General features: G+C 40.7%; 1 protein-coding gene and 2 long non-coding RNA genes across 3 annotated transcripts in view; 1 reads left to right on the top strand and 2 right to left on the bottom strand.

Moving 5' to 3' along the window:
• Positions 1-4,881: 4,881 nt before the first annotated feature.
• LOC117776317 overlaps positions 4,882-25,722 on the bottom strand; it is a 31,228-nt gene continuing 10,387 nt past the window's right edge. Inside the window, exon 3 of the long non-coding RNA XR_004616424.1 lies at positions 4,882-6,598. This is a non-coding gene — a long non-coding RNA (uncharacterized LOC117776317). The remainder of the gene's footprint in view (positions 6,599-25,722) is intronic.
• ndfip2 (Nedd4 family interacting protein 2) lies at positions 7,618-14,636 on the bottom strand. Its single transcript, XM_034610142.1, has 8 exons — positions 14,382-14,636; positions 10,104-10,320; positions 9,738-9,868; positions 9,301-9,388; positions 8,928-9,052; positions 8,530-8,596; positions 8,049-8,154; positions 7,618-7,972 (listed from the first exon to the last, which is right to left on the bottom strand). The coding sequence occupies exons 1-7, from the start codon at positions 14,406-14,408 to the stop codon at positions 8,051-8,053; spliced, it is 759 nt and encodes a 252-aa protein (XP_034466033.1). The 5' UTR covers positions 14,409-14,636; the 3' UTR covers positions 7,618-7,972; positions 8,049-8,050.
• On the top strand, positions 9,408-23,813 carry LOC117776323. Its single transcript, XR_004616425.1, has 4 exons — positions 9,408-9,422; positions 14,358-14,615; positions 15,377-15,462; positions 23,797-23,813. It is a non-coding gene; the product is annotated as an uncharacterized LOC117776323 (long non-coding RNA).

The raw sequence follows: 25,722 nt of genomic DNA, 5'->3' as shown, positions 1-25,722 counted from the left end.
CGGGGTTAAAAACACCTCGCTGCTGTGCGTGGGCTGAAGTTTCATACATCTGATTTTAGTCCAATATATTTATGTAGTTACTTAAAAGGTGTAAAAGTTCATTCTTGTGCCTGTGTGCAGTATATTGACAAAAAAACTCAAGGTGCACTTACTATATAACCTTTTTCTGGAGCCTTCACCCACGTCTCCCTTACTTTACTTAGGTCATATGGTGACAACAGCTATATGCATTGCTTTGCGGGTGTGTAATGTAAAAATGTTTCTTTGCAAGGCATGATGGGTAAGCAGTTTTTTTTGTTGTAGATCAAATTAGTACAATAGTTAATATGTGAGAATCAGTGGAGCCACAAAGAGGTGTGACAATCCACACTAGCTCTTTAACTGCCAGCTTATTTTTAGCTCTATTAAAATAAGAATACTATTAATCTGCTTTCTCCTTCCAAAAACGTTATTTGACACCTTTTCATCATGGCGAATAATTCAGATCATCAGTGTTTTAATTACAATTTCTCAAACCAAACTATTTGTAAATGATTTAGATCCTGCATCTGCACCGTCTCAAATGATGTACCAGTCACTGCCCACATACGTCCATGCATCCTTTATGTTGCTGCGGTTGTTAAGCAATGCATCCTAGAGAGGGCAGTGGATGAAGTTATTGAAGTTAGTGATAATGAGAGAAGTTACGTCTGCCTTTTCTTACCAAGCCGTAAAGCTCGGCCATTGTTGAAACTATTGGCTACACTGCCCCCCCATGGTGTTGGTACTGCTACATTTGGTCAATTCAGGCCATGTCTGTAAGTTTCCAGAAGATGTGCAAAAATAATGAATGTAGAGTACGGATGGAATTAAGGCTCCATCTGTTTCCGTGTCAAACGTTGAGTATAAATTAGCCATTAGGTGTGTTTTTGAACTTTGAAGTTTGGACAATAGGGTTGCTGCTTCCCATCACTTCCAGTCCTTATGCTAATCGGAACATGCTGGTAAAGCTAGCTGCATTGTGATTTTAACTCTCAACAAGACAGCTAAACGGTGTAGCTAATTAGTAAATTGGTGCACATGTATATGAAATGTGTTTAAAAGTACTGTTCAGTATATTGGCTTGTTTGTCTAAGTCAAGCTGTCAGTAGAGGCACCCACACACTTTACAGCACGGCAACACACTTCACCTGGTTTTGCAGGCGCACACACACACATGCTTGACAGTAGCCAGGCAGCCGAGGCCCTCAGATATGCCGCTGACAGAGATTGTCAGCGCAGCTCTCCGGCCGCCTTTCTCCCTCTCTGCGTGTGACAGACTTTCCTCTGGGCCCGGGACCAGGACGCGACGAGGCCCCACCTGGTCAAAACCAGGGCGAGAGGCTTTCGCGGGCAACAAAGGATGAGGAGAACGAGTTCAGAGGGAGGAGAGGGCCTCGCAAAGGGGAAACATTTGCAAACCGGAAGGGAGTTATGTAAATGGGTTAGTCATTAGGGCCTTCTAAAAGAGAGGAGGCCAGATTGGGGGCAGGCGGATCGGCGAATAGGTAACATAAACCCATTATGTGAATGGGCTCCTCTGTTGGCCATAAGCTACTCTTTCTTTTTCTCCTTTTAACGTTGAGATTTTGTTTTCTGTTCAGCCTTTTACTTCCCCCAGTGGCCACTGATTGTTATTCACAGTGCGCTCCCACGATGCTGAATCTGCGCCGGAGGGAGATTATTCAAACGACCTTCACAGAAAAGATGCTTTTAAATAAAATGACACATCTGCTCTCGGATGAATCACATATTTGACACAATTTGAACCGACAACAATGCGGAGAAATTGTTTCTGTGAAATCGACTGACTTTGAGGCATCTTAGTCAGGTTTTTGCTGTTCTTCTTCTTTGCCAGCCTGCCAAAGATCCAGTTCCTGTTGGGCTGGCAGGAACAGTTCCAGAAAAAGTGTAGAGCAACCGACTGCCCCTCCTGAAAATCTCTGGAAAATATCCGGTCCATGTCTGAAAGATGCTCCGGTCAGGTTTTGGGATTTTGTCTTCCCTGCTAATTTAAGCCTCGGCTGTTGTAGTCCCGGTGTGTGTACATTAAAGTGTGGACATGATATTTGGATCGGTGAAGTTGGCTGGGCTGATTTTTGTTATTTAGGAACACAAGCAATAACCGTGTGTTATTATTTCAGCATCACAGAAAGAGAAACGATACCAGATCTTGAAAGAATAAAATGCTTTGCACCAACAAAAAGAAAATGGCCTCATGGCCTTCTGTGCTGCGGTGGAACAGCCATTCCCGGCAGCTGCAGCGCGCACAGCTGTCGTCAGAGCCACGCAAACAAGACAAGAGGGAGGGACAGAAAGGAGAACAACATCCTGTGTTTTATGTGACAACCCCATCAAAACCCGAGTATTATTTACACAGGAAGGGAAGAGCTGCAGCACCTGAGCCCTGTCTGTCTGCCAGGAGGTAAGAGGCAGCTCGTAGCTTGAAGGATTTCACAGCAATCGGGCAAACGTGGTGAGGCTTCTCGCGCAGAACGGCCTCAGTGAGGTCATGAAGGAAGGGGGATTTTTGCCGATAGAGAAAATACAGATCAATCTGTCATGTGTTATGTTACAGTTGAAACAAGCTGAAGCAATGAGCTGAATCATATGATATTTGGATCGGTCAAGTTGGCTGATTTTTGTAATTTAAGAACACGAGCAATAGCCACGTGTTATTATTCCAGCATCTCAGAAGGAGAAACTGAATTTTTTTTTAAATGTTCATGACATGTCGCTCAACCTGTAACTGCTCCACTGAAGCTCAAACCTCAGAGCTGTGGTTTTCACCAGTTTACATAGATGCGAGGGGAACGTGTGGGCGACAGTGGCACCTTGTGGTTAAAACAGGCAGTGTCAATCACCACGTCCAAAGGCTGCTGTCTTGGCGTGGGAAAAGCTAATTGATTGTTAATTCTCTCCATCAAGGACGTTATGTTTTCACCTCGGCTCGTTTTTTAGTTTGTCAGCCGTCTCACACAAAAAAGTACTGGACAGATTTCCACTTAACTTAGTGGAAGGATGGAACACGGGCCAAGAAAGAGCCCATTTAATTTTGGCGTCAATTCAGACAAAGAGGCAGATGAAGGATTTCTTCAATCACCTTTTTTAACATTGGGAGATATTTTCCCCCGCAGATTTCCCAGGTAATAAACATCAATTCACTGGGTGTGCTACCAATGTAGAAGAACAAGTCCATGTAGTAAAGAGAAGAATATTATTTGTTACACTGTGCAAGTTTGTTCAGCCTTGGCTTAGATACTTGAACTTCATTAATCCAACATTTACTCATGTTTGACCTTCTGTGAGTCTAGATTCAATTGAATTCATCTTGTTTCTGTGATTTTCCTTCTTTTTTGTTTGGGTTTGGTATTTGATTTATAATATAATGTTCAAAACAAAGAGGGATTTCAACACATAAATTCACACATAGGAAGAATTGACATTTGGACCTATTTGAAGAGCTGTGACACTCTCGAGAAACAAGGTTAAAAATAACAAGTTAATGTTTTGTTTCCTTTTTATGAGATCATCTGATGAAATGTTATTTCGCGTGCAGTTTGCCTCGTTTGGTGGCGTCTCGTGGGCGAGCGAGCCACTCAGTGACCTGCTGCTTTCTCCGCCACCTGACCAGCAGTGTCTCCTCGTATAAAACCAAGCTTTTTTGACGTTAACACACAGGCTGCAGTGTGGGCCTCCGGAGAGAGGGTCTGGTTAATGGCCTGGGGCACTGGGGTGTGAGGACACATTGATCCAGCAGAGAGCTATACGCTCTCCCAGAGCGGCACTAAAGAGCCCCCGGCTTATTTCTATCAGGCCCCTCCGAGTGGGACTGGCAAACTCGGATCCGCGGTTAGGTCACGGCGCCATTTAAACTTCGATAAAACTGCAAAGAGTAAAACGGTTCACTAATCAGCTGTGTGACTTCTGGACACCATAAAGCTAAGATATCAGATCGTCAACGGGTAAGGAGCCATTTAATAAAAGCACAAAAGACGTGTGTTTCGTTTTGGAATACTTTTACTTTTAGATTTCATAGATGATAAACATTTATAGCCTCACACTGGTCCCATACGAAAACTACTTTAACGCTACCTACATCATGAATATATCCCTTGATGTTAAAAGTCATGGAACTTAAATTGAACCCAAAGGACGATAGATGACGATAGATGAATGATTGGGGTTAAAAAAACTAAAACTAGTATCTTTATGCCGAGGATGACTCATTAGTTTCTTATAAATATAATCAAAAACAGGGAGTAGTGGAGTTAACAGGAAGTAAAGAAGGACAGAGGCTTCCTCAAGAGTTTTGACACCAGTAAGATTTCTTAACCCATGTCAAGAAAAAATGCCAGATTTCCTAGTAGTGCTTGGCTCCATCTAGTGGATTGATTTAATACAAACTGCAGCAAATGCTTGATGCAAGTGCTCAGCCGATCGATGCGCGAGAAATAAAATACATTGACATCTTTTCAAAGATGCAGGATAAGAATAATGTGAGAGTATGAAACTTTACTGAAAAGGTGATAAAACCAGGTCAAACAAAATCCTGTGTAAAGAATGAACTTAATCAAAGCTGCTCGACTCTGATTTTATTTAAAAAATGGATCAAATGACTCAATGTGAAAGGTGTTGCTCATATTGATGCCACAGTTAATCCATGTGATGATTGACGGGATAACTGACCTCACACATTTTAAAGCTCGTCATAATATGGCCAATTAAAAAGATTGTTGTGGTGCTGTTTTATGAATCCTAAATTCTAAACGCATGCAAACGATAGCTCAAGTAATCTGGTAAATAAATCAGGCTCCGTGCACAGTAAAAGAAATAACGGAAAACGACATCAAACTTAACAGGCAGGCTTTTGAACTTTATTGGCATTTTGGCAAGACATCATCCGTCAATTAAATTCCAGTTACAATTTACATAAAATGCATAACAACTGCGAGAGAAGATGTTACAAGGATAATTTTTTTGGCCGCCATCGCATTTTTTTCTCCATTTATTTACAAACAAACACAATGTATGTCGTACTAGATTGATCCTAATATTCAACCCCACTCACTGAGGTGGAGAAATCATGCAGCAGAGCTTGAATTCATCGAAAGAGCTTGATATTGCTGTCAGATACGACCAGAGTCCAAAAGGAAAAAGAGAAAAAGAGAAAAGAAATAGTTTGGCAATACTTAAGCTGTCACAGTTTGGGCTAAAAGCAATGAAACAAGACACACAATAACAATATAATCTATTTAGTTTGTTTGACAAATGAAAAGTGCAAAAGGCAAATAATCCATTTGGGATGATTAAGAATTCCAGTTGAAAACTTGCATGGCTAAGATAACTTTTTAAAATTCTTTTTCTACCCCCCACGTCAAGTTAAGCAGATTCTCAAATCATTCTGTACAGAAGTTCTCCAAAGTGCAAATATTATGAATTGGCATAAGCTGGTATACACATCTCATTTTCTGGATGATGAAAATAATCAAGTAAGAAAAAAAAAAACAAGCAGGTTCATGACGTTACACTACTCGTGCTCCATCCGCGCCGGACAGCGTCCCACGATTAAAAAGGTGGCTCGTCCACGACGGGAGCTACGTTGCATCACCAAAGAGCTTCTCGCTTTGCGAAAAGAAAAAAGGAAGAAACGTTATCCCAGAGAGAGATCCGTGTGCTGGTGTTGTCCAAAATAATGCACCACATGCGCAACCAGTCACGTTTCCAACTGGTTTATCGAGCGCTGCATTTTCCTCTCAATTTTACCGGTGATAAAATTCAATTTTGTTACTTGTTCCGTCAGCCTTTTAGTTTCCTCTGCACCGAACCCGATGACGTAACTGGTTCTCGATCTGTGATGACTTCACGATTCAACTACATCTTCCCTCTTATCACAGGAGTTTACATCCACAAGTAAAGTCGGCCATCGCAAATAACTAAATTGCATAAGACTCTTGGAGTTTTGACTTTAGCCTGGCACGTCAACAGTTACTGCACTGTACTGTACTGTGTGTAAAAGGTGGAGGTGCATACGAGGCAGCCCTCCCCTGCTTTTGGGCCACTTTCCACTGATCCGAGTTAAAAACACAGATTTATCCAAGGAGCTTTCACTGATTGGCCGCAGTTCTCGGGAGCTTACGGATAATGTTTTTGCGAGACATAAACACACGATTGAGTTTTGGTTTTGCAGGCATTTTGGGAAACATTTCGTTTTTCTTTGATTCAAACAGCACGGAGGTTCTGAAAATGTCACGATGAAAGAACAATTGCTCCTGCATAGGTCAGCACGACAGTTTTCATTGAAAGGCCAAAAAAGGAGGGAAAATGATTTGTGCTCATGCACATTTCGGATTTGTTATCAGTATTTCTTTTGCATTTACCTGCTTTTTTTTTTTCTTTCAAACATTTGTTCAATGGCTCACAACTGTTTTCTGTTTCAGCAGGTCCGTCCTGAATCCAAAAGGTCACGGCAGAATTTAAACTAGTTGTTTGTCGAAAAACAAATCGGACATGACGAAAGAGTTTGGACAAAATCCATGCTGCTCTCTGCCCCGTGTCGTATTTGGAGCCACGTCTGAGTCTGAACTGACTGTACGTTTGTTTTGTGATATGTGAATGGATCCGTGAACGTGTCTGGTTTTCCTCATACACATTCCATTGCCCTGAATCTGAAAATCTTCCATTTAGCTCTTGTGCTTATGCTTTTCGGGGGTAGAGAGGCTAGATGTTTTCGGGATGTCCACCATCGGTGAAAGTAAGATTGAATTTGACCGCACTGCACAAGTTCACGTGTTAAATGCTACAGTACATCAAAGTTAAGGCCTTTGCACACAAGAAGCATTTTTTCATTCTTTAATTCACACGTTATTAATATTTTTGAAGCAGGAGTCGTTGAAGAAGAAAAAACGTCCTTCTCAGTCTGATATCAAGTTTATTTGTCGAGTTATTTAATATCTTTGTCTTTAGCCTTTTCTCACTGTTATTTTGTCTTTAAAAGGATGCGATGTAGCCGAATTGATGCTCGGATCAAGCAACCGGTGACGCAACTCCTGGCGGGGAGAAGAGCTCACGTTAAATACTGAGGAGAAAAGCATGATCTTGGTCAGGCTTCTGCAGAACTGGGACCTAAAATCCCTCCTGAAGCTGCCAAAGCAGGTGGCGAAACCCGCGCAGGTATTTCCTCGTTCTTTTTTAATCCTTCTAATTTATTAGCCGAATAGCGAATGGTCAGGTGCATCCAAATTTGCCTCTGAATGATTCCGTGTTTTGTGCCGTTGATGTGCAAAGGCCTTTAAAGTAAGACTTTTTAAAAACACCCTGAAAATTTAACAATGTGGAATGGTTACACTAGTACTGAAAGATGCAGTTAGCGTGCAGAAGGTGAATTCTCTACTTGATGTTAGAAACAAAGGTTGGAGACGAACAAAGGAGAAACTTCAGAGAGGTTTCCACCTCCTACACTGAGCATTTGTCATTCAGTTCTAAGCTGGTAACACTGCAGTCAGAGCAAGAAACGCCATCAAATGACTCTTCCAACCAAATTTCCTTTCATTTAAGATAAATATTGAAATGATTTCATTGTGCTTTAATTTTGTGTCGTTAGGTAAAAATCTGATTTTGGAACATCTCTGTTTACAGCCGGTGTCGGCTGAGGTCAGGTTTTTGTCAATAGCACTCTGTGTGCTCTTGCGATCAGGGCTTTGAATCAAAGAAAAACAAAAACAAAGCCCGGGAAGGGACGTCGAAGATGTATCGGTTTCGGCCCGGTTCACAAGTAGCGGCTGCGCAGTGAGTCGTTTTATTCTTCTGACGAGACTGGTAACACTTTCTCCCTACTTTCTTTCCCCTCATTCCTTCCCGGTGTCCTCTCTTCACTGCACAGCTCCTCAGTCAGGTCATTCGAGGGGGAGGGAAGGAACTTCACATTGAAAAGGAATGGTGATGGCGTGGAAATCTGCGGGACATGAAATCCAATCATTAGAGCAAGCTACAATGCAGTGATTTATTTTCCTTTCAGACTTGTACTGTACCTTTAGTAGAGGAAGAAGAGACGCGTTCGATGAGAGGTGGCCATGTTCTCGGACATGTTGCGCACTTTTAGATAGTTGACGAAACCTCTGAAGAACAGCAGGAGACCTGTGAAGGGAGAGGGATGATTTACTCGCTTGAAGAAAACAGAAACTTCCACTTTAGGCTACCGAACATTCAAACAGCTCGTCCTCTGTCTTTGTTTTCACCATTGCTGTTTCTGGATATTTGTTTTGTCTGCAGCTAAGCAACCAACTGCAGAGTAGACAATCTGCTTCCTGTTTACAGCGGCTCGTGAATGGTCAGTCTATGTTAAAGGTCGTGTGCTTTATTTAGATGTGGACGGAGATTACTTTGGATACAGAGCTAATCGCTCATCTGGATGGTTATCATTTTATTTACAGGTGTAGCCTTTGCTTGTATATGGACTGATAGGGAAATATTTCAAAATCAAAGTTCTGTACCATTTATCAGTAAACTCACCGAGCAGCAGGAAGATCCACCAGAGCCAGTACTGACCATTGAAGTAGCCGGTGAAGTAGTCGGAGAACTGGACACAGGAAAAGACATTTCTCACTTTGTGCATTTTTACTTGGAGTAAAATCTGAAGAAAATAAGTAAACTTGTGTTTTTATGAATATAATATAAGCATATATAGATTCATCCATATATGCCTGCGATGACCTGTATTAGAAGACAGCCTCCATGTTTTTCCTTTATATGTTTGTGGAAAAAAAGTTAATCTCTAAAATGCTAAGACTCATTTTAGCAATAGACCTGTTGTGTGGAGTAAATTTAATTGATTGCTGATATTGGTCTTTGAAATGTCTAAATGTATTCTGTGAAAATTCGGTGTGGCACAAATATAAAAAAATACAAACCCTAACGATGAGAATCCACTTGATGAGAGAGAGGCCGAAGCCACAGATGGCTCCGTAGCGTCCTGCAATGGTGTTGGTCAAACAGAAGGACAAGCAGAACCCGATCCAGTTGAACAGGAAGGCCACTAGAGGACAAACATAAGGACAACGGGTTAAACTGCTTTATAATAAATGCCAAAAAAAAAGAAGGAAAATAGCCATGATTCATTCAGGAACATTTATTTAGTTGTGGATATTTGTCATAATTCAAATGAGACTTTCTTGCGATATTTAATCTTGAAAATGGCTGTGAAAATTGTAAAAAATAATACTGATTCCAACGTGCTTGTGTTTTGACAGATACTTTCAAAATATAATCGCGACTCTGACTTACTGAAAAAGGCCAGCATGAAGATTCCATCGTTTCCGACTCGCAGCTGATCAGCGTCACTGAAATCATCTCTGGGAGGGAATTCATCGTCCTGACACAGACAAACCACAGCAGATAAACATGAGGTGGGTTTCAAAAATATGCACAATGACATCCACACACAAACACAAAAAGATGAGTCACAAAACACGTTTGACCTCCCTCACCCTGGGAGCTACTTCGGTCACAGTTTTGTTCCTCGGTGTCTTAACAGTGACGTCCATACCTTTTCTTTGTCTCATGCTGTGAGGTAAACCCCACCCAACTAAAACATGTATAGCTTGCTAATATTACGTTGGCTGAAAATAAAGGCTTCAGATGAAGGATGTTGACACAAGAGGCCACGAGAAAAATCTAGGAGATTTAGGATTGAAATCTGAAGAGAGAGTGTGTCTCCTCACCCGTGGCATCACCTCCACAGTGGAGGTAGCCATGGCCGCTGCTTTGGCCTTCTCCGCTTCGTCATATGTGGGCAGCGAGGTGGCGACGCTGTAGGGCGGAGGTACTGGGAAGTCACTTCGGTAACTAGTCTCTGTGGGACAGATAGCGTGGGAAGGAGGGCTTGTTTACAAAGTGAACCGCATTTTGTGTAGTTGCCAGAGCAGTAATGTGCAGCCATGGAAATCAACAGGGACTCGTGGGGGAAGTCGTTCCCGTAAGTGCCACAAAGTTTGATGTAACCCTGCTGCTGTGAGAAGCATGCAAACCCACTGCGGAGAAATTACATTTAAGAAAATCTGCGTTTAAAGGAACAATTAATGTCATACCAGGCACGGCAGCTGTTGCTCCCAGTTCGATGGACGCGTACGGCGGCGGGGGAGCCTCCGCTTCTCCCTCAGCCCTCGATCCCGACTCCTCCGCTGTAGACGAGCTGGCCTGGGCCGCGCCGTGGTCCTGGCCGGACGTACCAGCCAGCGCCGCAGCAGAAGTGCATGGCTGCTGCTCGCTGGTAGAGGCCTCCGAAGAGTCGTCCTCGTTGTGCAACTATAAGGAGGAAGAGAAAACGGGCAGAAACTGATCAGATGATAAGTCAGATGAAAAGCGTGGCTGCTTGAGGACATGATGTACACGCTAGAAATGTACAAAACCGGCTACAATTGTATCCTTTCAGGACAGTATGTGACTAAGATTACTACTTGACTGAAATGACAAGAGAGGACAGGAGCAGTCGTACAGTTGGTATTCATGAGCTGCATTTGGGGGATTTTGCAGCTGAACATCACGACTCTTGTTTGTAGCAACAGCAACATCAGGAAGTTATGCAACACAAGGGGCTTGATCACAATCTGTTTTTGTTTATTGACTTTTTTTGCACAAAGATTATTCACCGGATTTCACCGATTACGTCTTACAGGCACAAATGATTTCCCCCAGTATTTTACATATTGTCCACATTATGGACTTTAGCGTTCATTTTTCTGTACCGTTCCTTTAATTGAAAGCAACAGTCTCCTTTTTCAGTTTTTGGCAATTTTACCTGGAGCCCTTTCTGCCTTTTTATAGTGACATCACAGATATCTGTAGATGTTTCCCTCTGTTAATTGACCTCACTCTGCTGGATGATGAAAATCAAATAAAAAGTCACGCTCATTTTATTTGTTACACGACTTGAGATTTTATTAAACCACACCCTGTTTTTCAAAGTATTCACTGTCAAGCAGTTTTTCTGCAATAGCCATTTAATGTCTGAACAGTCAGTGATTACTTCTATCTAGTAGTTTGCGTTCCCATTGCCCAGCTAAGTATGAACAAAACATGTAGTGTATGTAATCCAGTGCAATTCGATGTCATTGATAACAGACTATTTGTTCGCAAACTAAGGGAAATCCAACATTTCCGACTGCTGCTGCCGCTTTCCATTATAAGCGTTGGCAACTGGCAAAACACTGGGTAGCTTTAGTTGAGAGGCACTCACAAGATTACAACTAGAAGTGCTGTTGGTGTCCCTTTATAGAACGCCTGACACTGCACACAGAGATGGGAAACTACGCTGGTTTGGCACCAGAGGACGGTCTCTGGAAAAGTGATCCGTTAAGGAGGCTGTCGCTGTAGCTGAGAGAATCATTTACAGACTTCAGTGCTTTAATATTTGTCAGCACCAAAGAGCCAAACACCTTCTGAAATTACAGAGGGGTCTAGAACATAGTGGAGGGAAATCTTGGTGGGCAGAGTTTGTGGAGCTATCCAGCTCACCCCCTCCCGACTTCTCTCAAGGTGCCCTTGAGGAAGTAATGTGATGATTGCTTTTCATTTGCACACATCCCATCTAGCCTGATGTGTAAAATGAAGTCATTCAGTCACACTATGCGGATATTTGGCTTAACTTTATTGCGATTAGCAGATTTTTTACAAAACACCTTACTTTCCCGCCACTGCCTCCTGGCCCGGCACGCTTGGTTGAGCATTAGCAGTCATGTTCTGTTATCGTCTGGATGGAGATATTTTAGTAAAACAAAGGTTGTGTTGTAAAAAACATCTCTGAAAGTTATTTGACATCTAACTACTATTTTCCACATATAGTGCATTCATTTCATGAATCCACATGTGTAAAAGTGTATTTTTGAAGTTCTAAAAACTGATTTAAATTGTTTGAGCTTTGGAGCCAAATGATCTGTTTACACAAAATTCTAGGTCAAATTTGAGTGTCAGTGTAGAAAGGCTGAGATTGACCTTGGGGGAAAAAAAGACGTGGGTGTCACGCTCTATGCAAGGCCAACCTAGGTCACAAATCAGCAACACATTTATGGTGTGTTTACTGTTACAATCCTAACAGATAAGCACAGAGTAATGCAATCACGAGTTTAATGTCTAAATAAAGAGAAACCAAGAAACACTAAAGAGAAAGTGTCTCTACGTCTATGTGGTTGAGCAAGTTGGACGTGGTTGTAAAAGAAATGTGGAAAAGTTGGTCGTGGCTCGTGTTGACGTGACAAACATTAAAGACCTTCTGCTTTTGAAGCTTTAATCGCCACGACCTTATCTGAAGAAGTGGGTGCGGTGGTGTCTAAATGCCGAAGGCACTTTTAGTTTGGGTTTGTGGATTTGAATGGAGCCTATATTTTTCAAGGTGCTTCAGAGTTGTAATTAACAGCATCATAATTATGTGTTGAAGAGGGAGATTTTCCATGAAGTAATGGAAATGTTCTTGCTGTGGGACGACACCAGTACAAACAGGGGCAACTCCCTTTGTAATGACATGTGACCAATAAGAAGAGTTCAATAAAGTACTGGACGTTTCATAAGACATAAAGTGGAACCTAGAGGGAAGTTTGTTCATCGCTGTGCAGATAAACTGTTTTTAAAATATCTAGAGAATTCAAAGCAGCCCGTAAAAGCTCCACCAGCGCAGGGTTTGAAGTACAAGGCAGAAAGCGAACGAGCGCCTGACAACTGGCTCCGAATCAAGGACAAGGCAGAACGCACCCCCGCGCACAGGGGATTACATAATATCTTTAACAACATAGCCATAAGCAACCCCGTACAAATATACTTGGGCCGGCTCAGAGCAGCAGCGCAACATACTTGAAATAAATCAGTGAACCTTTAAGAAGAAACAAAAGCAAAATCCAGTGGAAAGTATGTGGCTTTCAGGAGGTGAACACCACAACATGTGAGAAGAGGAATATCCTGAGCTGAGCAGTATCTAAAATAATCCTATTATTAGTATAAAAGCAGAACAATCTTATACTTTAGTCTAGGTTTCCAAAATATTATGACTTTAATTGTGTTAAATCACAAGTTTATTCTCATTTGGACATTCTTCTTGTAATATTATGACTTGATTTGTGAATGTTTTGTTCAACTTGGCCCTAATACCCTGCCATGGATCATCTAGTATTGTATTAATGGGATTTCTATCATTTTAAAACACTTTAAAATGTGGAAATGTCAGCTTTGCTAGATGATGAAAAGTCAGAGCACAACACCGGCTCACACTCTGGCACAATGTGAATCCTGTGGGAATCACACTGGCATACCCAGAACCACAGGCATCCGAGAACAAAATGCACTTTATCCCGACGTGGTCACCACTGTTCCCCAAACTTCTGAGCTGCTGTTGTTACAGCACACGCCCGCTAATCCATTAGAGAAATCGCCTTCACGTGTTCAGGCCGCACAGCAAACTCAAATATTTACCACTTAGTGGGGGAGAGGCCATGTTTTAATGATCGTTAGAGTGTTTAGACTGGCACCGGGAACACTAAATGCGCTGTCATTGAATCTGTAACAGGAAAAACAACAAGATGTACTTTGGAAAAGTTAGTGATTAAAGTACTAGTTGGACTATTGAGGTTAGTTAGTTAGCTGTTAAGATATTAGTTGGTTGTTTAATATTGAGACTCAGGGTTCTGATAAAATACATTCAATCACTTAAAATAAAAATCAGGTAAATATATTCTGAAAGTAGTTTCTTATAGAAAGTCTGGATCCATGTAAATACAACAAAAAAAAATGTAATAGCAATTAAGATATTATCGTTATTAACGTAGTTAGTTTGTTGTTTGTTATTGTGACTCAGGGTCCACATAAAATACAATAACATACAAGTAATAACAATAATAGTTATTAGCATTAGTGTTGTATGCTAATGTTGGTAGCAGAATCCCCTATTGAGCCACAGTTAGCCAGTTAGCCTCTTGTCATGCTAACATGAATCCACAGCAAACTGTCGTGTCAACAGCCGTGTGTGTGTGTGTGTGTGTGTGTGGTCACAGGTTTAATAAGGTTCATGTAAACACAGCCACGTGTCTGACGACTAAGTGTGTGAGATACAGTTCAGGCTGTAAGTGCCACAGGCCTGCGGGGCTAATGTTAGCTAATGTTAGCCTAGCCGATGCGGAAGTGTCCACTCGTAGGTTGGCATTCCAAACAAAGTAACGAGAGTAGAAATACACAACAGGAGTAAATATTGTGTGTTGTTTTTGTTACCGTTGTCTGTGACGTGACGTGTTATGTGAATGTCAGTACTGTGTAGTCGTGGCTTCATGTTTGATCAAGGCCTTTCTTCCTGTGTGCCACAGGCCGAGCTGGTGATCCACACTCACCACTTGGTATCGGCTCGCTGGGTCCATCCCCGGTTCGGTTCAGCTGGGAGATCCGGCCGAGGGAGGCAGAGGGGAGTCCGGCTGCTGAGTGTGTCCGAGCCTCGAGCGTCGCGACCCGGGGACGCTCCTGTCAAACTGTCGCTGGACAACAGAAGAGAGAAATGGCTGCGACCCGCAGAAGTGCTGCTCAGGAAAATAACTGGGAGTCCCGGGGAAGCAAGCTGCAGGTACACCGTGACACTTCCTATTGCACACTTCACAATAAATGACACACTACAGTGTTATAAATATATACTTTATTAGTAATAACTTCTGATATACAGAGTCTAATTCTTGTCGTTATTATTATTCTTACTAGTAGCAGCAGCACAATTATTGTTAATAGCAGTAGTTTATGTAGAATGCAATACAATTACATGAATAATGTTCCTAGTATTTTTCTTATTATTAGAACCAAGTTCATAAATTATGAGTGAAATTCCAATTTTCGGTTAACTATCCCTTCAAGTAAGAGAAGCCTTTTTATTGAGACAGATATTGTATTATTATTATTATTATTATTATGTCTAAGTTTATTCATTGTTCTAATATATTGAAGTATTGTCGTCAAAAATGTACATGAATGAGTCGGCTGTGTTACTGCTGCTAATACTCATATATATTCTATCCATATATGCTAAGTCTAGTGTTATTTATGTTATATAGTAATTTCGAAAAAATTCATAGCAGCAGTAAAATAAGCGTATATAATCATGAAACTTGAATCTTTGTATCACTGCTGTCAAATGAATAGTTTTGTATTTGGCTACTTACTGATAGTATTATTGTAAAAGCTTCTTTTTTGTTGTATGTATTTTGAGGTCTTCCTATCTATGTGAAACATAATAATCTGCCTTTCACTGTCCTTATTGTGGATATATAAAGCTAAAGTAGTTTAGCGCCCAGTATAAGTTTATTTTGAAAACGTGATATCTTCTGTCTGATTGTAGTGGGAGTCTGGCTAACTTGACGGCGGGGATGAACACGGATTTCCAAGAATTGAAGAATTGTGATGACGCAAATAAACACGCACAATGAAGTGGTAAATAAGTGAAACCAGTCGGTGGAGGCAAAGTAAAATCCACCAGCAGCAACTTTCCATGCTGAAAATTATCACACATGACTGATTTTACCAGAGATGTTGACTGATAAGTTTCGTTTCTAAAAAGGCGCAAATGACCTGAAGTATATTTGACAGTATAGTTCAGTCTGTCTTTGTCTGCTTATTATTAAAGACAGCAGCATTTATATGAGGCCCATGAGCTCCCAACTCGTGGTCTTAATGTGGCCTTGAATGGAAAAAGTCATGACCCTTGAACACATGTCCTCTGTGTGATCCTTCACACCCTTAACTTATTAATCTAATTAACAAACCAAGAAAAAAAAACAACACTAATAAGTTATAGAGTTAAATGTAGCAGTTTTTTTGAGTTATATCCCCTTTGAAGGAGACTGTTATTGTTGTAGAGGTAAAATCCATTTTCAGTTTAGCAGGTCATTGACAGTTTTGTTTAAAATAGTACCACAAAGTCTTCATGAAGGTTTATTCATCAGTCTTCACTTTCTCCCGCTATCCAGAAATGAAGCCTAAACATCCCAGGTCCGAACGCTGGCATTTTGTGCCGAGGTCGTCATTTGGAGCCCGAGACCATAATTTCAGCTGCTGCACCCACAGAAAGGCAGTGAAGTTGTCTGGAGGCGGTGCACCACAGTTGCAGAGAGAGCGTCTTCTGGTGGCTGCATGGACTAACTGCATGTGATGTCAAACTCTCAGCAGGTAACAGACACACTTTATGGTTTGTTGTTGTTTTGACGGTTGATTCATGTAGTTGTTGATGTGGTTACAGAAAGAAATCACACATGTCATTTAAAGGGGAGGATGTGGCCGCCTTCTGTGTGCTATTTGACATCTTTTCCTTGACAAAAGAAGAGTGTCACTGAAATATCCTATTTTTATTTGTTTTTCGTAATTTGATAAGTAGATTTAAAGGGGATATAGCATGCAAATTCCACTTTGTTAGTGCTTCTACACGTTAATGTGGGTATCTGGCATGTCTACCAACCCAAAAACTCTGGGAAAAAAACACTTGAGCGTTTTGTTATGGTTCCTCTAAGTCAGAAACGTCATGCTTGAGCGACTCGATTGAGCTTCCTGGGTTTTGTGTCGTAACAAGGCACTGGAAGTCTCCCTACATGGTCTTGGCCCACCATTTATATCATATAAAATATGTAATTTATATCGTTTAAAATCATGGGGGGAGAGGGGGGAGGGGGAGCTGGCTCATTAGCATTTAAAGGAACAGGCACTCAAAACAGGTCACTCTGTGGAGGGCTGTTTTATACAGGGTAAAAAGGGTGCTGTTTTAAATGATCCTTGTGGTATTTTGACCAAAGTATGTTACAGACATTTCATTAAGACCCCAAGGAACCATATCAACTTGTGGTAAAATGGGCATGCTATGTCCCCTTTAAAGAAAGAGAAGAAGCACAAATACGAGTAAAACCGCCATTTTTCACTTCTAACTTCTCGAAGCACTGTTTCAAGTGACAGAATTGCACTCCAAATGTCTCGAACTTACTTTCAAACAACTGCCAAGGGCCTTTAGGGCGACACGGTTACTCAACCCATGAAATATGATAGTATTTTTGTACTCTGTGTCTTCAGGTATTCATTTGATTTCTTGTTTTCTTTTGCTCAATACTAACTCTGCTGTGACGATGGAGTGGAGGAATGAAAACCCATTGTTTTTGGACATAAGTACATAGGTGTGTATATATATAAACTATGTGTACTACCCAAAATGAAAAGGATCAAATATTAAGAGTTTTGTGAGACTTACAAGCAGACACACTAGCATTGAATGTATCAGTTCCTTTCTTCAGGGAGAGGATAATGAGCCATGGTCGTCATTTCTCCATCAGAATGTAATACGCCCATTCTTGCTTTGAGAGTGATGTAGGAATAGAGGGGGAAGGCCGGTGCTATATATATACACGAGTATGTGCATGTATGTTTGAGAGTGATGTGGAATGGACAGGACAAGCTTGGGAGAGGAAGGGCGTGGCCAGACTGTTTATTTTCTGTGCTGCTTGCTCGATTATGGACAACCGTCAGCGTATAATAGTTTTGTGGATAGAAGTATCTCTCCTGTTACGATTACCTCTGCCATTCCACCTGAGGTTGCAGAGCAAGCAACCAGTTCACGGACGATGATGTAAATCATCCACGACACACTGTAATTTGTGCATGTACAAGAATACATGTAGAGAAAAAACTGGTTCTTGGTATGTACAAGAGTCACTGACCGTCAGAGTTTGGATCAATTTAAGTTTGAAGAGAAACTTTGCAAAGTCTTATGTGTAAAGTCTGATATATGACTAAGAACTGAATGTATTGTACTTGGATTGTTGCTGCATTTCACATGCAATTTACTTTCTGGAAACAGGATTGACCTCAACCCTGATTAATATAGGGCTCCAGTTGATTCCACGTTCAAGTGACCCAGAGTGTGTCGCTGCATGGTTTCTTGTCCTGTTTTCTACCGTGTAGATGGGGCAAAGTGTTAAATCCACCTGGGTTCAACAAAAAAGAAAACACCTTTATATAATAAACCAAAACTAGGAAGCCCATAGTTGAACCACATGTAAATCTGTACCCTGTTTACAAATCCACAATCCCTTCTCCTGTTTTGTAAGAAAACAAAACCCATTGTCACAGATTTAGCAGTTGGCTCTTTGTTTTTTTTTGTGTTGTCCGCCGACTTTTGAGGGGCTTTTAGCATCTTTCTGAAAATGTGTTCACCCAAGACGTGAAGTGACTCATTTTTTCATCTGAACTTCTGAACCTTGTTTACTGGTGATTTGAAAGAACTTAGTTTGTTGCTGGCTAGCAACAAAGTTAGCATTTAAAAAGTGAATTCATAATAGCATGGGATATATTCAAATTCCAAACACGCCTCTCCAGTGTGTTCTCTCTGCGTTCTGCCTGAACACTCAGAAGACGTCTCCACTTTTGTTTTCCGTGCAATGAAATGTTTGGTGATCTCACGAATTCAAGTCTTGGAACCAGTTTGTCCAAAGAGGTGTCAAGCTGCTGCTGCTGCTGCTGCTCTGAGTAGTTTGGAGGTGAACGTGTGTATATAAAATCTAAAAAGACTGATTGATGGAACAGTGGAGCTCGAAAATGGCTGTTTTTGGGTGCAAGTCACACAAGCTCCCTGGTTTACTGGTTCCTTTTGACTCACGTGTTGAGATTTCAAGCAAGTTTCTGCAGTTGATCCGTCTTTGAGTTGTTTGTATTTATGACCAAACTACATAGTGCAGGTGAAAGGTCAAAGAGGAGGCAACTAATATTATACAAACTCTAGATACTTGTTTATCATGCATGCGACTCCAATTTGTTAATGTCTTGAGTGGAAAACAAATCAAAGTTCACAATAAGTGACATCAAACTTTCAGCGTTTGCCTTTTTGATCCAAACTTCACTCCCACACTAGTTGATAACTTTGTCAATAGAACAGCTGCCTCATTGTGAACAATTGACAGCAGAAAGTAAACAGAGGAGTTTAGCTCCGTGGTGTCATTCTCAACAGACAGTGTGATAAATGATAAGAAAGCACTTGAAATGCCAGGCTCTCCAGTTAATTATCATTGATAGAAGAAACTAAGAAGAAGAAGGAGTCCAGGTTCCTGTTCAGTTCTGTAGCCAGGCTGATCCATCTGTTCCTTTACCTCTGAGGAGCAGCGATTGATACAGATGTCGCCCACATTGAGTCTGGTTCTCGCGGTTTCTTCTGTCTGCAGTCCCCAAAATGTTGCTCATGTGTTAAAAGTGATTAAAAGTGGAGTTACGATATAAAATAGTAGCCGGTGATGTCCTCCTAACTGTCGACTTCCATTGTAAAACACCTTGAGAGAAGTTATTGTAAGTTGCTTAGGAAAGTGCCAGCTAAAGGAAATGTCAAAATGTGTATCTTAATTTGGAGTTGTCCAAATAAAATTGAATTGAATTGTAAATTAAACCTTTGATTTAGACGAAGTGAAACGCTGCGACGGGTTAGTCACGTGTGTTTGATTTGTCTGTCACGTGAATCAATTCAATGCGTGAAAGTGAACATCAGTGTTAAGAATGAATCGATCAATTTATTCATCTATATCTTTGACATCACTTGATGCATATGTAACGATGTGTTTGACTTGTATTTTCCCATGAAAAACACTATGTAAGTGCTTTTCATTCACCATATCAAAATAAATGTGTTGTGTGGTGCAGAGGAGAGCGTCGGCGTCACTGGAGGTGAAGGACGACGACGATGACGCCATTGTCCTCAATGCTGCAGAGAAAATATCCTGAAGATGACAGCAACAATAATGTATACATCAAAGTTAATACACATAAATAATGTGTAATACTAGTACTGTGGCTGTTTTAAACCTGTTTGCTTGGAAGTGTTTGCACGTGAATGAGGAGGACTCACTAATGACAAGGACTCATTTCCAGAGCTTTTTATAAACAAGTCTGTGATGAAGAGTGAAGATAGAAAAATGTGTGTTCATCCAATCTGGTGTTTTGTCAAAGTTTATCATGAAATGAAACCGAATTTGTCTTTATTAGTGATTATAGACAATTTAGACAGATTTACTGAAGTGATGTTATTTTGTCACATTACAATGTTGACTAATTCAGACCTAAGCTGTGTAATTCTGCTCAGCACGACATTAAAATGAATGTGCTGTTACTTTGAAGAGAACTTGCTAAACATGAGTGATTCTGATTGTTGTCATATTGAAGTTAACTGGAGCACGTGTCCAAACCACACCAAAGTCAACAATGAACCTTGTGTGAGCTGAAGATATGAACAGTTGAGATATGTGAGAATTGGCAGATATGTGAATGAAAGTAATATCAAGCTTGTAAATGTTCTTGGGGGGGGAGGGAAGTAACTACTGCAGTACTTGTTATTTAAATTGATATTTATTGTATATATTTTTAATTTTCTTACAGTGCGAGACACAGAGCTGGACGCTGGTCTTTAGTACGACTTTGAGGTAAACGCAACATTTCTACCGCACTTGTCTTGCAGCTGTAGTTAGTACATGAAGATAATATAGAGTTAAAAGAAAGACAAGATCAAGTTGAGGTGAAGATCCCGAAAATAAAAATAAAACAGTTTAGATGACATACTGAGTATACTGGTGTGTGTGAGATTCTGATGCTGTGTGTAGGACCAAGTATGAATGATTTATCATATGGCCTGTCATATATATATACACACACACACAGACTATCTTCTAATGCAGCTGTCAGTGCGACTTTATTGAGTGATGTGTTGCTTTTTGAGCGTCCAGTAGCTGAGCTGCAGGTCAGGGTCCTGTTGAATTAGCCAAAACAGCTCTTTAGTTGATCTTTGTCATTTCAAATGGGACGACGGACAGATTCCCACAAACCCTGGTGGATGGATGTAGTTGAAGATGAGTCAACAATGCATTTAGTGAAAGTAGATTCATCATTAAGAAAGGCCATTACTAATTAGTTGCTGTTGACAGCCACTTAAATATGATGATTAGCTACTTTTTCTGTGTGGCTGTCAACATTGAATAAATACTTTACTGTTTTTAATGATGTATGAGCGTTCCTGTTGGAAAATCCATCTCAACAAGTGAAGTATTGTTGAACTTTGTGCCTTGAACCCTGCCACCACCACTGTCTGAGCATGATGTTGATGAAAAGGATGCAGAAGGTGAGTCCTTTTACATCATTAATGTTTTGTGTTGGTGTACTTTCAGCAGTTACCCTGGGTCCCACATGAGGCGGTGTTTGTTGCTCACGACAATCCTTGTTTTCTCCGTCTCGTCAGCTCCACTGATGTTTCTAGTTGATGTTTTCAGGCTGCAGGTTGTAAATGCTTTTATCTGCAAGTGTGTGATTGGCTGAGAGAACTGATGGCGTAATACAGTCACTGGATGTTCATGTTAGAGAACAGCAGAGTTTCCACCAGTAGGTGGTGGAGTTGAGTATCTTTTGAACCCTCAAGCAACGTATGTCATGTTGATGATCAGCTGTTGTCAATATAGGCCAGGTGTAATGAATGTCTGTTAATTGAGTGATTATTGATTTGGATGAGAATGGTGACTGCAGTATTCCAAACCAATCTGAATGTAATTTAGTGTTAAGAAAGGTTACCAGTATGATTTTTGGTTTTATCATATTTTGAACAACAAACTAACCTATGCCGATATTATTTGAATCAGTTTTCAGACGACATACTGTTGTGATTATTATACCTTAAGTGGGATGAAATAAAATGTTGTGCTTTTGTGCATTAAATAAATGTGGATGTAAGAAATGTATTAATATTAAATAACTTGAAGCTCCTTTGGGCCACCACCCTTCAAAAGAAGGGACAGGATAGCCATTGTATTGATTAAGTTTCATTAAAGTACTAACTTCAAATTTGGAACTCTGATTAGTAATTAAATAAATGAAATGAACCAGGTCAGATAAGTTGAAGGATATGGAGTTGGTGACAATGTAGAAGTAGGCAAAATTGACACTTGTGCAACATTAATGAAGACAACATTTGTGTTTGAGAAAAGTATTTATTATGAAAATAGTCAAAGTATAAACACACAAACAAACTAAGGGTACTTACCAAGTGTGTGTGTGTGTGTGTGCGCGCTTAAAAAATGGTGGCTGCCAGTCAACCATGTGGTTGAGGGCAAAGAAAGTCTATGCAGAGCGTAACATAACTAACATTAGCTTTCAAAGACGTGGTTAGCTAAATATCACATGAATTTAACAGTCCTTTTCTTAGCTATGTTGAACTATTACGGCCAGTTGTGTTACCAGTGAATGAAAAGGGATCCTTTTTGCTGTGCTGTTTGAATCTCATAGAAGTGGTTTTGCTGGTTGTGGTGATTCAGCTCTCGTGTTGAAGTCCTTAGGCAGGCTTGAAGGTTTGAAGAGCTTGGGTAGGGAGAGGTGTTCCTGGCTGGGTGACCAGATGAGCTACATCTTTCCTCCTGGAAGAAGTCAGTCGAAATGAAACAAAGCTATTAATTGGCCTGGTGACATCATTGGTCATGCGGCCAATCAAGCAGTTGGGTTCAAGTGTGTTAATTAGTGTTCAATTGTGTCACTTGTCTGCAGGTGGGGAAGAGAGAGGATTGAACCGATGACAACCCTGGCTGCCTTGTTACCCGCAGGTGGAGCAATTGGCAGGGGGCGGGGACAGGCAGCGCGGGTGTCTGAAGTGTCAGCTGAAGACTCGGAGAATGAAGACAAGGTAGTCTGTCCACTAAATAATGCTTGATTTTCTTTATATATTGGCATATTTTGTGTAACCCCACAAATATATGTTTAGTCAATCAATCAAATTTTCTTTGTATAGCTAATATTCACAAATCACAATTTGTCTCATAGGGCTTTACACATCAATAACACCTTTGGTCCCGTTCATGCAGACTCCGGTGGATGTTAGTGACATATCTTCATTTGTACCTTTGTGTCATCAGGTGTTCCAGGCTTTCAATTGCAATAGCGTTACAAGCCGAACCTGAGGGTACACTGAGGCCAAAGGTAAATCGGACTTTTATGTTATTTACGTTATTTATTAATTATTAACAAATTCATAGCAGCAGTAAAAGAAGCGTATATAATCATGAAACTTTAATCTTTGTATCACTGCTGTCAAATGAAGTTTTATATTTGGCTAATTACTGATGGAGTATTATTGTGAAAGGTTCTTTTTAGCTTTATGTGTTTTGAGCTGTTCTGATCTATGTGAAACATAATAATCTGCCTTTCACTGTCCTTATTGTGGATATATAAAGCTAGAGTAGTTTTAGTGGCCAGTATGAGTTTATTTTGAAAATGTGATGTCTTCTGTGTGTGATTGTAGCGTGAGTCTGGCTAACTTGACGGCGGGGGATGAACACGGATTGAAGAATTGTGATGACGCAAACAAACACGCACAATGAAGTAGTAAATACATGACTTGAAGTATATATATTTGACAGTATAGTTCAGCCTGTGTTTGTGTGCTTATTATTAAAGACAGCAGCATTTCTACGAGTCCCCAAGTTGTGGTCTTGTATGAAAAAGTCATGACCCTTGGAACACATGTCATCTGTGTGATCCTTCACCCTCTTAACTTATTGATGTAACATGACACTCATAAGTTATAGACTTAAATGTAGCACTTTTTTGGAGTTGTATCTCCTCTGGTGGAGACTGTCATTGTTGTCGAGGTTTAAAAATAAGTGGCAACCAAAAAAGGATTTAGAGTGTACCAGCTCATTGACAGTTTATTTTTTTTAATAGTACCACAAAGTCTGAAGGTTTATTCATCAGTGTCCACTTTCTCCCGCTATCCAGAAACGAAGCCTAAACATCCCAGGTCCGAACGCTGGCATCATTTGGAGGCCAAGACAGTAAATTCAGCTGCTGCACCTGCAGAAAGGCAGTGAAGTTGTCTGAAGGCGGTGCACCACAGTTGCAGAGAGAGAGCATCCTCTGGTGGTTGCATGGACTAACTGCATGTGATGTAAAGCTCTCAGCAGGTAACAGACACTTTATGGTTTGTTGTTGATGTGGTTACAGAAAGAAATCACACGTCATTGTAATACCAGGAGTAACATGGTAACTTCTCTTTCTCTCTATATATACACACACTGTGGCAGTAGAGCATGCCATGAGAAGTCTACTTTATTAAAATCCAAATGTAAACATAAATTCCAAAGTCCAACTTCTCGCGTGTCTCTGTGAGCTTTGCTCATGTCCCAAGTCTGTTCCTTCAGTCAATCAATCAGTTCTCACCTGTTCTGACTGATCCTCTGCTCTCCCAGCTCCTGTCACGTCTATATTTATGAATTTCCAAACAACACATTTGTGTTAAAGGTTTAATAGAAATGAGTTAATTCTATTAATACATTAACTGAATTGTTAGTATGTTGTAGAAAATATGATAAGAAAAAGTCTCATGTTAGCATGTTGTCTAAAATAGGATATGCCCCAAATAAATCTTGATCCCAATAAGTTTGTTTACTAAACTGTTAAGAATGTAACCAAATCCTAGAGGAGAAAGCTAACACCCAAAGTCGAAATCATTTCAGTGTTATTTGCATGAAATTGTACCAAATCCAAACATTCACTACATCCAAAGTCTTTACGTTGTGAATTTGAGATGTAATAATATCACAGAGAAACAGTTGACACGGTAAATGAAGCACAGACTGTAATGATCTGGTTTTTCACAGCACCTGAAATTCACTTTATTTGACTACTTATCAGATAGTATTTATGTGTAATCATAAAAGACATGTTTGTCAATTTACAAATACTGAATCTTGTCGATTATCATCTTCTTTGATTGTCGCACTAAATGTGACGATGCTTCTTCCCCGCTTCCAGGTCAGAGGCAGCGTCGCTGCTGAAATTGGCATCAATCCACAACTGGGAAAAGAGTCAAAGGTTAGTTGTCTAAAACGACCCACAAAACTCCTCTGTTGGTATGCGGTCTCAAAGGAGATGAAAGGTTTCAGTGTAGTTCTTGTAATAATTCAGGAGCCATTGTGACAGTCTTTATCTGGACCTGGTCATGTGATTTGAAACCCGGCTAAGTATTAAACGGAAAGTCCAGGTATGGCGACGCAGATAGATTAAGAACCTCCCCCAGACTTAAGGTCCGAGAAAATCCTGAACGTCAACTTAAATGTCCACAAAGAGAAAATTGGTGTAGGTCGTCCCTTGAGTAAGGTAAAAATCTAACTCCAGAAATGCATGGCATAGCAAAACCCCAAAGTGGAAAAAAAGCATGCAAGTCACCAGGATGGCTGAGGAACAGGTGAAAACAAAGATTTGACAACTAAAATCAAACCTCGTGCTCAGCGGTTGCGGTGCTTCACTCACACTGTCCTCTGTAATTTGTTGTCGGTAAGGTGTCGGCATTAAAAAGAACCAAATGTATGTTGTTGTCCCTGTTCCTCCTCCTCCTCACTTCTAAAGCGTCGTCCTGGCCCAAACGATTTGGCTCTCTTTGTTGTCTAAACCCTGCCCCCTCACACCTGTGAGAGTGATTCCAGCAGGAAAGTGACAGCTCATGTGATGAGGATGGAGGTTGTACCAAAGTTTGTCCAGTTTGAATTGCACATTCTCCTAACTTGTGTTGTATTTATGATGAAGTTTCCTCCTTGTGTGTGTGTGTGTCTCTTCTAAGCCCCCACACTGGATTGTGGCCTGATCTACTAAAGGCTGTGTGTGTAAAAACTTGTGCAAACAAACGTGCAGCAGTTTAATTATGAG

The sequence above is a fragment of the Hippoglossus hippoglossus genome, chromosome 2 (genome assembly GCF_009819705.1).
Source record: "Hippoglossus hippoglossus isolate fHipHip1 chromosome 2, fHipHip1.pri, whole genome shotgun sequence".
Lineage (NCBI taxonomy): Eukaryota > Metazoa > Chordata > Actinopteri > Pleuronectiformes > Pleuronectidae > Hippoglossus > Hippoglossus hippoglossus.
The sequence above is the reverse complement of the archived record's forward strand: the minus strand, read 5'-3'. Positions and strand labels throughout refer to the sequence as shown.

What these genes read in the sequence shown, in the direction of transcription:
- ndfip2 (XM_034610142.1), bottom strand. Translation starts at nt 14,408, where the DNA reads ATGGACCCAGCGAGCCGATACCAAGTG. An exon ending in CAGCGAGCCGATACCAAGTG is followed by an intron (nt 10,321 to 14,381) that starts GTGAGTGTGGAT and finishes TCCTCCTTATAG; the next exon opens with TTGCACAACGAGGACGACTC. An exon ending in CTGTGGAGGTGATGCCACGG is followed by an intron (nt 9,389 to 9,737) that starts GTGAGGAGACAC and finishes TGTCTGTGTCAG; the next exon opens with GACGATGAATTCCCTCCCAG.